Source organism: Chiloscyllium plagiosum, chromosome 12, assembly GCF_004010195.1.
Source record: "Chiloscyllium plagiosum isolate BGI_BamShark_2017 chromosome 12, ASM401019v2, whole genome shotgun sequence".
NCBI lineage: Eukaryota > Metazoa > Chordata > Chondrichthyes > Orectolobiformes > Hemiscylliidae > Chiloscyllium > Chiloscyllium plagiosum.
The window spans coordinates 39,188,423-39,201,659 of NC_057721.1; the positions used below are offsets into that span (position 1 = coordinate 39,188,423).

At 39.5% G+C, this 13,237-nt stretch overlaps 1 protein-coding gene across 2 annotated transcripts in view; it reads left to right on the forward strand.

Annotated features, from left to right (window-relative positions):
* Positions 1–13,237, forward strand: part of usp9 (ubiquitin specific peptidase 9) — a 272,043-nt gene that overhangs the window by 60,141 nt on the left and 198,665 nt on the right. For both annotated transcript variants that reach the window (XM_043700849.1, XM_043700850.1), the window contains exons 8-12: positions 2,398–2,649; positions 2,728–2,866; positions 3,561–3,713; positions 10,632–10,736; positions 10,816–11,022. In XM_043700849.1, coding sequence (XP_043556784.1) covers positions 2,398–2,649; positions 2,728–2,866; positions 3,561–3,713; positions 10,632–10,736; positions 10,816–11,022 — 856 coding nt within the window. The remainder of the gene's footprint in view (positions 1–2,397; positions 2,650–2,727; positions 2,867–3,560; positions 3,714–10,631; positions 10,737–10,815; positions 11,023–13,237) is intronic.

The window sequence follows — 13,237 nt, forward strand, 5'->3', positions numbered from 1 at the left end:
ATTGAGTGATTTTGTTTTGGAATGTAAAGATTCTTCGGGGTCTTGATGAGGTAGATCCTTTGGACACTTCCTCTTGTGGGAGGACTAAACTTGGGTGTGCAGTTTAAAAAATAAAATGTCTCCTTTAAAAATAAAGGTTGGATTTTTTTAAGGATTGAGAGTATGACTAACTCTTTCCAAGTGGATTTTGGATCGCTGAGTTTTGTCAAGAATTAAGAGATGAAGTTTTGATTGGGCAAATGGAAACAATAAACTGATAGCTATGGTAGAACAAGCTCACGGTTTAAATTTCTTAGTCTTGCTCCTAGATTCTTGTTTTCTAGCTCTGTAAATCCTACTTATTCCTGTTGCTTCTTCCTCTAACTGTGGAATTCTTTTAGGCTGATAGAACTAAAGTCAATTTACTCCAATTGTTTGCATTTCACAAACCATAAAAAAAAGTCTAAACTGAACTAGTCGTGACTCTTGTGTTGCGAACTTCGGTGCCAGACTGACTAGACTGTTGAGGTTGAATTGTTTTGTCTTGAAAGCTGCAACAGACTGTACAATCGTTGTGAAATGGTTTGAGATTTTTTTGCCAAAGCAGAATGTAGCTTTTTCTATTAACTTCATGAATGTTTGTGAAACTTGTATGGATGTGAATCTTTTAAAAACATCAGAATATTTTTGTTGCAGAATACGACACATTTCCCTGTGATATTTCAAGGTCAGACAAAATATTGCACGTGATTTTGCAGGAAAAATGCCTAATATCCAGAAAAAGATTCAAAGGATTAAATGGCTGTCATAAAATCTAATTCATGAAGCATGCTACAATTAAGACCTGAATTTTTTAAATGCAGATTTGTCCACATTTGCTTAGGAAAAAAGGCCAAGTTCTGTTGTCCATTTCCACTTCCTCAAGAAATTAATAATGCAAATAATAGATGTTAGTGAGTGGCAGGTGGTATTTTGCAATTATGTCTTGGGTAGACAAATAAAGGAAACTTGATCCTCTTTTGATCTTAAAGTACTGTATTGATGTGAACTAGTGAACTAACTTTTCTGTGGAACTTCTGACTGGAAACCTGCAGAAACTACTTTGTGGGAAAACAATTTGGGTTCCGTGTCTATTCAGTGACTGTATGCTTCAGATTGTTTGTTTAAATGGACTTTCAAAAACCACCAAAAACACATTTGAACTTGGAGAATCAAATCAAAAATTCGATTTGATCCTCATTTGCTTGTAAAGTTTTCTGAAAATGCGCTATCTTTGAATTTGGGTTTCTGCACCCACTGAAACTAGTGTGATGAGAAGTGGTTTCCTGGAGTGCAGACAAAGCTTTCAACATATTTTCTGGTCATTAGTGGAAATTTAGTTGTAATTTATCTTGCACACTAATTGTTCTTGTATTAACTTGATGCTGCGGGCTGTGCAATTTCAATCTTTGGATAGTTTCTGTTTCGGACTTGAGTATAATTTACTCAATTGTAATGAAAATCATATCGCAATTCATTTCAAGCAATTAATGTGTTACCCTCCACAAAACTTGTAATCATGCATTTTGATGCTGTACAATGTCAACCTTTCAACCTAAAGAAATATGTACAGTTGAATTGGTGCTCTTTCCGCTTCTTATGCCAACTTGGATAGGTTTGAGAGGAACCACATCTGAATCAGCTGTACAAGAGTAGCCTGCATACAAAGTATCATTAGTTTGATCTGAGAGCAGCCAAATGCTGTCAACCTGATTTTTGGAGTAAGTCTCAGTAGTTTACTCTTTATACCTAACTCCAATGTGTTTTAATTATTTGGCGTAATTACATTCAGTGTGAATTTTGTGTATTACCTCCTGTGGGTAGGAAGTGTCTTTATAAAAATGTAGTTCACCCTCTGTGCAAAGTCTCCTGTTTCATTATATTTAATTCTGAATTAGACTTGACACAGTTTTGCAGTGTTGATACCTCATCTTGTGTTTTTGTTTTACTACCAAATCAAACAAACTGACATGTGGCTCACAAAGAGCCTTTCCTGCACAGTAGAACGGAAAAGTCTAATAAGCAGAAGTCATACCTTTGTTCATAACTTGTAAAGGAATTGTGCTTTAAATGTTATACATCGGCATGTTGAGATATGTTATGACACTTCTTGAGCAGGTGGGACTTGACCCCAAGCCTTTTGGCTCAGAGGTAGGAATTATGCCTGAATGCAGCAAGTGCAACCTGGACATGGATGTAAGCTAATTAACATTGCTGAGAATGTGCGCTGATTTGGTTACTTACTGATTACTGATGCATTAAACTTCATTGACATGCAAATTAAGTTTTTTTTTGTTTAAGCATTTTAATTTTGTATGAAGACATTGTTTAGTAACATAAAAACAAGGATGCTAATACCATTTTTTAAATTCTCTGCAGACCTTTTGGACAGTGTTATGAATTTCTTACCTTGCACACAGTGAAGAAATACTTCCTTCCTATAATTGAAATGGTTCCACAGTTTCTAGAAAATCTGACGGATGAGGAGCTGAAAAAAGAAGCGAAGAATGAAGCCAAAAATGATGCATTATCTATGATAATAAAATCACTGAAAAACTTAGCTTCACGGGTTCCTGGGCAGGAGGAAACTGTCAAAAATTTAGAAATATTTAGGCTAAAAATGATACTAAGGTAATTTTACTAGAAAATTTAAATTTTTTTTGCAGATATGGTTTTTTTGTTATTGTAACTTAACTCTATCTTTGATAGGTTGTTACAAATTTCATCTTTTAATGGAAAAATGAATGCACTAAATGAAGTTAACAAGGTGATTTCCAGTGTCTCTTATTATACTCATCGCCATGGCAGTCCCGAAGAAGAAGAATGGTTGACAGCGGAGAGAATGGCAGTAAGTAGTAAGGTTTACTTTTGTATCAGAGTGGAAAATGTGTAGTCTAATGTTTCATTGTTCAAACATCTTCAGTGTCTTCTCATCAGCTTGTCGTCTTAATTTAATGTGTAATGTTTGAATTAGATATTGAACTTTGGAAATGACAAATGTCTTTTTAGAATTTAGAATCTAACGTGGAGAAGTCTGCATACCAGAACAATATGTAATAAATGTAATGGTGCGCATATGGATTTGCAAGTTAGAGAAATAAAAACATTTGATAGCATGCATTTTTTCTTTGTCAATTAATTGCCAGTGTATTTAATGAAAAGTTGTTCAGAGCTAAACCCTGCAATCAACAGCTGTCTTTATTTGTTTCACACTCTGGTACTTTTCCCACACCTGTGCTCAACTTGCATCATCTTAATGCCATATGCTGCATAAATGTTCTCTGTTGCAATTTTGTTATCTGCTATCTCAGAAATGTGGTGAACTGGTTTCTCTCCCTACTTTGAGACCTGGGTGATGAACAATTTTTTTTAGCATTCAGAATATGTTGAAAGTTAGAAAATGATTGACCATTGTTCCTGAGATTTTCAGTTTGTAAAACAAATTTCCATAAAATCTGAAACATTTTGTTTTTTTTTTAAAGGATTGTCATTGGTATTTTGTGTATTTGACAATGATCCTCATTTCTGTGAATTATTTGTAGGAGTGGATTCAACAAAACAACATCTTGTCGATTGTATTACGTGACAGTCTACATCAGCCACAATATGTTGAGAAACTAGAGAAAATACTTCGCTTTGTCATTAAAGAAAAAGCACTCACCCTCCAAGATCTTGACAACATTTGGGCCGCACAGGTGAGGAAATAAAGAACAGTGTTCAATCCAGTCATGTATGATTTTTAGTTTTGTTTAAAGATGCATTAGATTCATTGAAGAACAATTCTAAATTGCTTGCACTCGGATGTTTAATGCTGGCGAAAAAAAGATTATGCTTAGCTTTGAAATCTGCATGGACAAAACTATTTTCAAGTGGTGAAATTTATCTCCGTATTTGTATGCATGAGCCATGCTACATGGAAGTGTCACAAATGTTACATTTTGCATAAAATAAGCTAGAAATGTTCATTGTCCTAGTTTCCAGCCTTTTAGGCAGTCATACCTTCCTTTAGGAAAATAAATAACCACTGGAGCTGGGGATTGTCAGAATGGAGGAGGGTAAGAAGAAGCTGTGCATAGTTGGCAGCATGCTCACAGCAGCTGGGATCGAGATAGGTGTGACCAGTACACCTTGGAGGGAAGAGAGACTAGTCGTAGTGGACCCATTGAAGGTATGGAAGGGGAAGTAGGGGACAATGGTACCAGTGCAGTTGATGGCAGAGGGTTTGTGGAGAGTGGTGAAAACAGAGGCTGGTATTTTGGAGGCCCTGGGGGTTGGAATAGTGGCAGTGCCTCTCCAGAAGTAGAAGGCTGTGTTCAAGTTCTTTAATGAGTTCTTATGGTTTTGCCAACTTGAGCTGCAGTGGCTTTCTCTTTTAAGGAAGTTCTTCAGACTTTCCCACTTTAAGGAAGCCATAGTCACTTGACTTGGCATCACAATTTTTGTGATCATGTGTCTGTGAAACAGTTGGGACATTCAACATGATAAAAGCATTATGCAAATATGAATCATTGTAATTTAAATTTGTTATAATCAAATTAGTATGTGAGATCCAATACTTAGCTTGGCAAGTCAGGAATATTCCAAAACCCTCCTAAGCTTAACTTTGTAATAGATCAGAAATGATGAAATTACCTTTGGTGTTTTTTTTCCCACTAGGTTTCCAATAACACTGTAAACAAATATTCCAAAGTTCATAATCCAATGGAAAATGAGCAGAAACCTATCAAATAAACTCAGATTTTAGGTTGTGTCCAGTTGTAGATTTAAAATTTATGCTGAAATCTTGACTTTAGAAGCCTGTGCATCAATGCTTGGTACTGCATAAGAGAGACTTTTATCTGTTAAGCAAGTAAAAACAACAAATTAGTTTGGAATTTTCAGGAGGCTGAAGTGCGATGATTGCTTCCATGATATGACATGGGGGGGGGGGGCATGGGGGGGGGGGGGGAAGAATAACAAAATATGTTGCCCACTTGTTCAAACCAGTACAAATGCAACTGAAATTTAAAATCATAACAGTGTTGGCCAGGGGTTAAAATAATTTTTGATATTCTCAGAAGCTACTTGTTGGTTTGCAGGCAGGCTCCTTTTCTGTTCTTACTAATCCTTTACTAGGTGGTATAGTACATTATATCATCACATTTTCTATTTGAGTTGACTATTTTATTCGTGTTTACTTGGTTGTGATATCAAAGACAACAAATAATAAATCTTATAACTTGGAGTCTAGATTTTACATAAAAATTGTGAACAAAAACCATTCTGTTCTCAAATGTAAACTTTTAACTACGAGACAGAAGCACAAATACAAATGATCTCAGATCTCCACCTCTTGTAAAAAAAATTAATTGCAGTCTATTTATATTTCGCATTCTTTAATTTTCAGCTAAATTCCAGTTTCTCCCTGAATATGCCTGAGTGCTGACAAACGTGTCATAATATTCACTTAGAATGGTCTAACAGTGGAAACCTATGGCACAATTACACATGACGAAGATTATCATGAGATAATGAATTGTTTAACTGACATTTTGCATTTGAGACTTTTAACCCTTTACTTAACTCACGGACTCTACTTCCTCCACACTGTACTTTGTACAATGGAGTTTGATCTCTGCAGAAATAGAGACATGAATAGTAATATACCAGCTGCCTAAAGTATTTTTAACAAATGTTTGGAATCAGTAGACCACCTGGAGTTGTAATCCAGTTACTGCATTTTGGTTTAACAAAAATCTTCTGAATTCAGCATTTTATATTAAATGGAAGTGTGTATCAGAATGCCTTGGAGGGAGTGGTCCGCCTGAAATGCTGACAAAGGGAGGGGAATATGTCTGGATGTGGTGTCTTGTTAGAGGTGATAGAAATGGCAGCTTTTATTGATGAGATTGAATGAAGTACAGGTAAATTAATGCCTCACCTGTAAAGCATATCCTGGGATCCTTAGATGGTGAGGAGGAAAGAGCTAAACAGGCAGCTATTACAGTGTGATTGCATGAGAAGGTGCTTTATGGAATGAGGAGCTAGAGTAGAGATTTACCTGTACTGCTTGCAATCTAGTCCTCCTTTCCCAACCTCGCAGCACCCTCACTGCACCTTTCCATGTAATCACAGATCCATCTAGTCGACTGTATTCACTGTTCAGTGTGATCTCCTCCACTTAAGGGACTGGAACATAGACTGAGTGGCTGCTTTGAAGAACACCAACAGTCTGCCGCTGAAATACCATCATGTTTCCACCGCAACATTTCTGTTGCAGGTCTGCTGTGGCATACCAGCGAGCCTCTGCACAAACTAAAAGAGCAGCAACTTATTTTCTGCTTGGGGACCTTGTAGTCTCTGGGACTCAACATTGCATGCAATATCTGATTCATCCTGTTCTGACATGAGATTTTTGCACAGCCAACCTATTTTAAAGTTCAAAAATCGCACCAGATTGTACTCCAAAAGGTTTATTTGAAAACACTAGCTTTCGGAGCATTGCTCCTGCATCAGGTGTTTAGAGACAGGAGACATCAGACACAAGTTAAAAGATCAAAGGGTCATACAACTGATGTGGAAGCATAACATTTACGATTTTTATCTGAGATTTATGTTTACATACTGTTGAGATGTGCATGTGCTGGTTGTATTAGTGGCTCAGTGGTTAGCAGTGCTGCCTCACAGCACCAGGGACCCAGGTTTGATTCTGGCCTCGGACTGTGTGTGGAGTTTGCACATTCTCCCATGTCTGTGTGGGTTTCCCCCGGGTGCTCTGGTTTCCTCCCACAGTCCAAAGATGTGCAGGTCAGGTGAATTGGCCATGCTAAATTGGCCATAGTGTTAGATACACTAGTAAGAAGGGTTACTCTTCGGAGGGTCGGTGTGGACTTGTTGGGCCGAAGGGCCTGTTTCGACACTGTAGGGGATCTAATCTAATCATTGAACAAACCTAAAATGGCTGACACTCTCCAGTTAAATCATTAATCAGGCATGGTATATTGGCGAAACCATGCAGACGCTACGACAATGGATGAATGGATGCTGCACAACAATCACCAGGCAGGTGTTCCCTCCCAGTGGAGGAGCACTAAAATGGTCAAGGGCATTCAACCTCGATCTTCAGGTAAACATCCTACAAGGCAGACTTTGGGGCACATAATGACACAGAGTCACTTAACAGAGGCTGATAGCCAAGTTTGGTACCTATGAGTATGGCCTCAACTGTGATCTGGGGTTCATGTTGCACTACAGATTATCCCACCATGCTATACACACACTCTTAAGCACACATGTGCTTGTACTCCCCTTGCTGCTTGCGCATGCTCCTGCTTGCACCCACTCTCATACTCCCTCTCACTCTGTCAACCACCATACAAATATGTGTCTACGGGGTGAATTTGCACTTGGAGATTTGTATTTGCAGGTACATTCAATTTGGTTCAAAAAGTGCACAATTTGTCGATAGTGTGGCATTTTATAAAAGCCTGCTTTGAAAATAAACATAGTCTGACTCCAGGATGAGACAGAGAAATTGTAAACAAGGCCTTGCGCCTAAAATGCATTGTCGGACCTGAGATGTCACCTCTTGAATTCGTTGATAAAACCTTTAGTTTTCTGAGGGCAGTGACTTGAAAGAAATTCTGGGATTTTAATCAATTGAAATCTGCATCGCCTTTCTGACTGATTAAAGAATTAACAGGAAGGAGTCAGCCATTTTGTATTTTCAATACATTTGCATCAATTGTATGACCCTTTTGATCTTTCTTATAAATTCTGTGACTGCCTCCTTTCTCACTACACCTGATGAAGGAGCAATGCTCCAAAAGCTAGTGTTTTTAAATAAATCTGGTGTTGTGATGTTTGATCTTGCCCAGCCCTGTCCAACACCAGCACCTCCACATTAAATCTATTTTCATTCACTTAGGTGCCTATTATGACATGGTTTGCTTTCAGCACAGGTAATAAACTATTGTCTCCTATCCTTAGCTATCAGTGTCATGGAATTGTAAGGCACAGAAACAGATCCTTCAGTTCAACTCATCTATTCTGACGAGATAGCCTAAATTAATCTAGTCCACTCTGCCAGCACCTGGCCCATATCCCTCCAAACCCTTCCTATTCATGGACCCATCCAGATGCCTTTTTAAATGTTGTAATTGTACCAACCTCCACCACTTTCTCTGGCAGCTCTTTCCATACACTCACCACCCTCTGAAAATGTTGCCCCTCAAGTTCATTTTAAATCTTTTCTCCCTCACCTTAAACCTATGCCATTTTTTGTTGGAAAAGACCATGTCTATTTATCCTATTCATTCAAAGTTTGTGAGAAGATTTGTAGCTCGGGTGCTCGTTGCTGTGGTTCTGTTCGCCGAGCTGGAAGTTTTTGTTGCAAACGTTTCGTCCCCTGTCTAGGTGACATCCTCAGTGCTTGGGAGCCTCCTGTGAAGCGCTTCTGTGGTGTTTCCTCCGGCATTTATAGTGGCCTGTCTCTGCCGCTTCCGGTTGTCAGTTTCAGCTGTCCGCTGTAGTGGCCGGTATATTGGGTCCAGGTCTATGTGTTTGTTGATGGAGTTTGTGGATGAGTGCCAAGCTTCTAGGAATTCCCTGGCTGTTCTTTGTTTGGCTTGCCCTATAATGGTAGTGTTGTCCCAGTCAAATTCATGTTGCTTGTCGTCTGCGTGTGTGGCTACTAGGGATAGCTGGTCGTGTCGTTTCGTGGCTAGTTGATGTTCGTGGATGCGGATCGTTAGCTGTCTTCCTGTTTGTCCTATATAGTGTTTTGTGTAGTCCTTGCATGGGATTTTGTACACTACTTTAGTTTTGCTCATGCTGGGTATCGGGTCCTTCGTTCTGGTGAGTTGCTCCTTGTGATGTTATAAAGCTCTATAAAAGTCACCCTTCTGCCTTCAAAACTCGAGGGAAAATAGCCCCAGCTTATTTGGTGTCTCCCAGTAGCTCAATCTGTCAAATCCTTTTCAGAACCCTTTTTAAGTTCAACATCTTTCCTGTAGCAGAGAGACCAAAATTGAATGTAACATTCCAACAGTGGCCTAATCAATGTCCCGTGGAGCCACAACATGACCTCCCAACTCGTATACTCAATGCTCTGACCAGTAAAGGAAAGCATACTAAGCACCACGTTCACTATCCTGTCTGTGTGGGACTCTACTTTCAAGGAACTATGAACCTGCACTCCAAGGTCTCTTTGGACAACACTCCCGAGGATCTTACCATTAACTGTATAAGTCCTGATTTGCCATACCAAAATGCAACACGTTATATTTATCTCAACAAAACTCCATCTGCCAGTCTTTGGCCCATTTGATCAAAGTTTTGTTTACTGAGATAACTTTCACTGTCTGCTATATCACCAATTTCATTGTCATCTGCAAACTTAGTAACCATTCCTCCTACATTGACATACAAATCCTGCAAGTAAATGATGAAAAGCAGTCGGTCCAGCACAGATCCTTCCAACGCACCACTGGTCATGAGTCTGCAGACTGAAAAAGAACCCTCCACTACCATCCTCTGTCTTTTACCTTCAAGCCAATTTTGTATCCAAATGGCTAACTCCCCCTTGGTTGCCTGTGATCTAAACTTTCTAGAACCAATTTACCAAACAGACCCATGCCAAGTGCCTTGTTGAAGTCCATATAGATCAGGTCCACCACTGCCCTAATCAAACATCATGGTCCCTGCTTCAGGAAAAAGATTCAGTCAAGTTAGTGAGACACAACTGTCCACGCGCAGTCATGTTGACTAACCCTAATCAGTCCTTGCCTTTCCAAATACATGTGAATCCTGTCCCTCCAAATCTCTTCCAACAACTTACCCACCACTGACCTCAGGCTCACCGATCTACAGTTACCTGGCTTTTCCTTACAACCTTTCTCAAATAATGTCATGACATCAACCACCCTCTAGTCTTCCAGCACCTCATCTGTGAATATCAGTGATATAAGTATCTCAGCAAAGAGCGCACCAATTATTTCCCTGGTTCAGATCTCCAGCTTTTGCAGTTCTTTGTTTTATTTATTATGCCTTTACAATATCTCATGTTGCTTGAACAAATGTTCTGCGGCTGAAGAGGTACTTTATAGAAGCGTTGTTGCTTCTATTATCGAAAACAGCAACCAATTTTTAAAAAAAAAATAATTGACCACTTTATTTATTGCTCGTCCCAAGAAATAATTTTGGCCAAGCTATCACTGAACTCCAGCGCTGTTTTTTGAAATGAATCATTCAGGTTCATCTGAAATGCAGCATCTTTGACAATGTGAGATCTTTTTGCATAGTATTATGTATGTGCTAAGATCTGCAGAGTGGGTGTTGAATTCATGATCTCTTGACCTGAGTGAGAATATCACCACTGAAAGGCTGCACTAATATTAATAGAGTTAACAGAATATTGCTGTTACCTGCTCCAAATGTTTTGCCTGTTAGTAGTTTGAAGTTAGTGATGTTTGTACAATTTTGTATTTTGCTTCAAGTTCTGTTGCTAAGTTTTCTGGTGGAGAAAATGCATCATGTCTGGAAGAATTGGTGTTTTTTTAAAAGATTTGATTCTTCAAAGAATCTTGCACTACTTTTGAATTTTGATGTTGATAGATATATACTTTTTTCTGCAGGCTGGTAAACATGAAGCAATTGTGAAGAATGTCCATGACCTCCTTGCAAAATTGGCTTGGGATTTTTCTCCAGAACAGCTTGATCACCTTTTTGATTGCTTTAAGGTAAATTTCTTTTATGCTTACAGAAATTGGTCAAAATGATCAATTGCATATTCATTTTCTGTCCAAAATTTTAATTTAGGCAAGTTGGACAAATGCAAGTAAAAAGCAACGTGAAAAGCTGTTAGAGTTGATTCGTCGCCTTGCTGAGGATGACAAAGATGGTGTGATGGCACACAAAGTGTTGAACCTCCTGTGGAATTTAGCACACAGTGATGATGTCCCTGTTGACATCATGGACCAGGCTTTAAGTGCGCACATCAAAATCCTGGATTATAGCTGTTCTCAGGTAAGTGTGTGTTGCATTGTGTTAAAGAAGACACGACAAACTTTTACATGGCTGATCCCAAGGCATTCTGCTGCAGTACATTTTTAATTGAGGCGTATATGGTAAATTCAAAGCTCAACAAATTATTTATGAACATTGCCCCCCACCCCCAAATGCTCCTACGTCCCTTTTAAAATTGAGCCCTTCATGTTACCTCCTTGTTCCTCTGACCAAAATGTAATGCTTCACATTTCTCTGCATTAAATTTCATTTGCTTATCTGCTCACTCCTTTTAAATTCTTTCGTTCTCCTCACCAATCACAATCTGAAGCAGTTTTGGAAATTTTGAAATAGTTAACCACAATTTGCTTTTATCAAATCTGTGCTAATTTTTCTTAATATGTAACTGTCCAATTCACTGTTAATCTTGTCCTGGATTATCATAACTATATTCAATCCAACCACCAAGATTAAACTGAGTTGCTAATATTTACTGTACTTGTCTATACACTACCTACAAATGTGTAACCTCTTTTTAATGCTGCAGTCTTGTGATACCTGGATTGAAGGTGGTTGGAACCTTATGCCCAGTGTCGTTGTTTCTTCCTTTTACTTACGTTGGTTTCCTCTATACCTGGACCTGGTCCTTAAGCTTAATTACCATGAACTTTTCTAACATGCACCTTTCTCAATTTTTCCCACATCCAGTATCTCAACTAACTTTTAAGATTTTGGCAATGTCTTCCTCAATAAAGATCAATGCTGAATACTCATTTACTGTTACAACCATGTTCTCCCTTCCCAGGTGTAATTTCCTGTTTTAGTCTGCCATCAGTTCCAGAGATCCTTCTACTGCTTTGTTACTACTTACGTGCTTATGTCAGATCCCAGTTTCTTTTGATTTTTTTTTCAGTTTCCTATTTTTCCCTCTAAACTTTTGTGTTTCTGCTATAAACCTGACACCTGTCCTATTGAACTTCTTTGCTTCGTCCTGCTATCTGTTTTGTCATCCAGTGGGTTTGGGCTTTGTTCTGGTTTTTCACTTCATGGCCAAGTACCTCAACCGTACCTAAATTGTCAACTCCTTTAAAGTCAGTCAAATACTCAATGATAATTTTGTTGGCAAACATTTTACTTACAATTCATGCAAGAAAGGTTCATGCTTGCTGCAGTAAGACCAATCCCTCTGCAATTTTAGTTTTGTTCTGATTTGCTCCGCTCTGTTTTTGGTTGCTGTCCGAAAGCACGTGATAGTTGATAGTCTTCATTGCCTGGGACCAGATCCACCTCCCTCCCCTTCCTGGACCTCTGTCTCCATTTCCAGTGACTGACTGAACACAGACATCTACTTCAAACCCACTGACTCCCACAGGACCTGGACTACACCCCCTCCCACGCCCCCTGCAAAAACATGATTCTTTACGGCCACTCCTCTGCTGTATCTGCTTCCAGGAGGAGCAGTTCCACTCCAGAATATTCCAGATGGCTTCGTATTTCAAGAACTGCAATTTCTGTTCCCACGTGATGAACAATGCCCTCCAGTGCATCTCCTCCACGACCCCCCAGTCCTCAGCACCCAATCCATGAATAACCGGATACAGAAATAACCTGCTATTTCTGCCACCTACAGTCAGACTCTGCTTTTCCTCCCCACCCTGATCTGCATTCTATAGAAATCATTCCCTCTGTGGCTTTCTCATTAGGTCCACAACCCCAACAACCCACCCTCCACTCTCAGTATCTTCCCTTGCCAACAAGAGGCGTAAAACCTGTGCCGTCACTTTACCTATCAGTTCTGCCCAAGGCCCCACAGGATCTTTTCACATCTGGCACAGGTTTTCCTTCGCATCCAAACACCTCACTACTCTGTCCGTTGCTCTTGATGTGGTCTCTTGTACATTGGGGAGACCAGTTGCTAACTCTCAACACATCAGGAAACATTTTTGGGGGACACTCACCAAACAACCCGCCGCTCTGTGGCCAACCACTTCAAACCCTCTCACTCCACCAAGGACATGCACGTCCTGGGCTGCCTACATCGCCAAATCCAAGTCACCTGATGACTGGAGGAAGAACACCTCATCTTCTGCCTTGGGACCCTGCAACCACACAGCATCAACATCAACTTTACCATTTTCCTTCTCTCCCCTCTCCCAACCTCATCCCAGATCCAGCCATCTAAATCAGCACTGCCCTTCTGAACTGCCCAACCCCTCCATTTTCCTTTCGACCTATC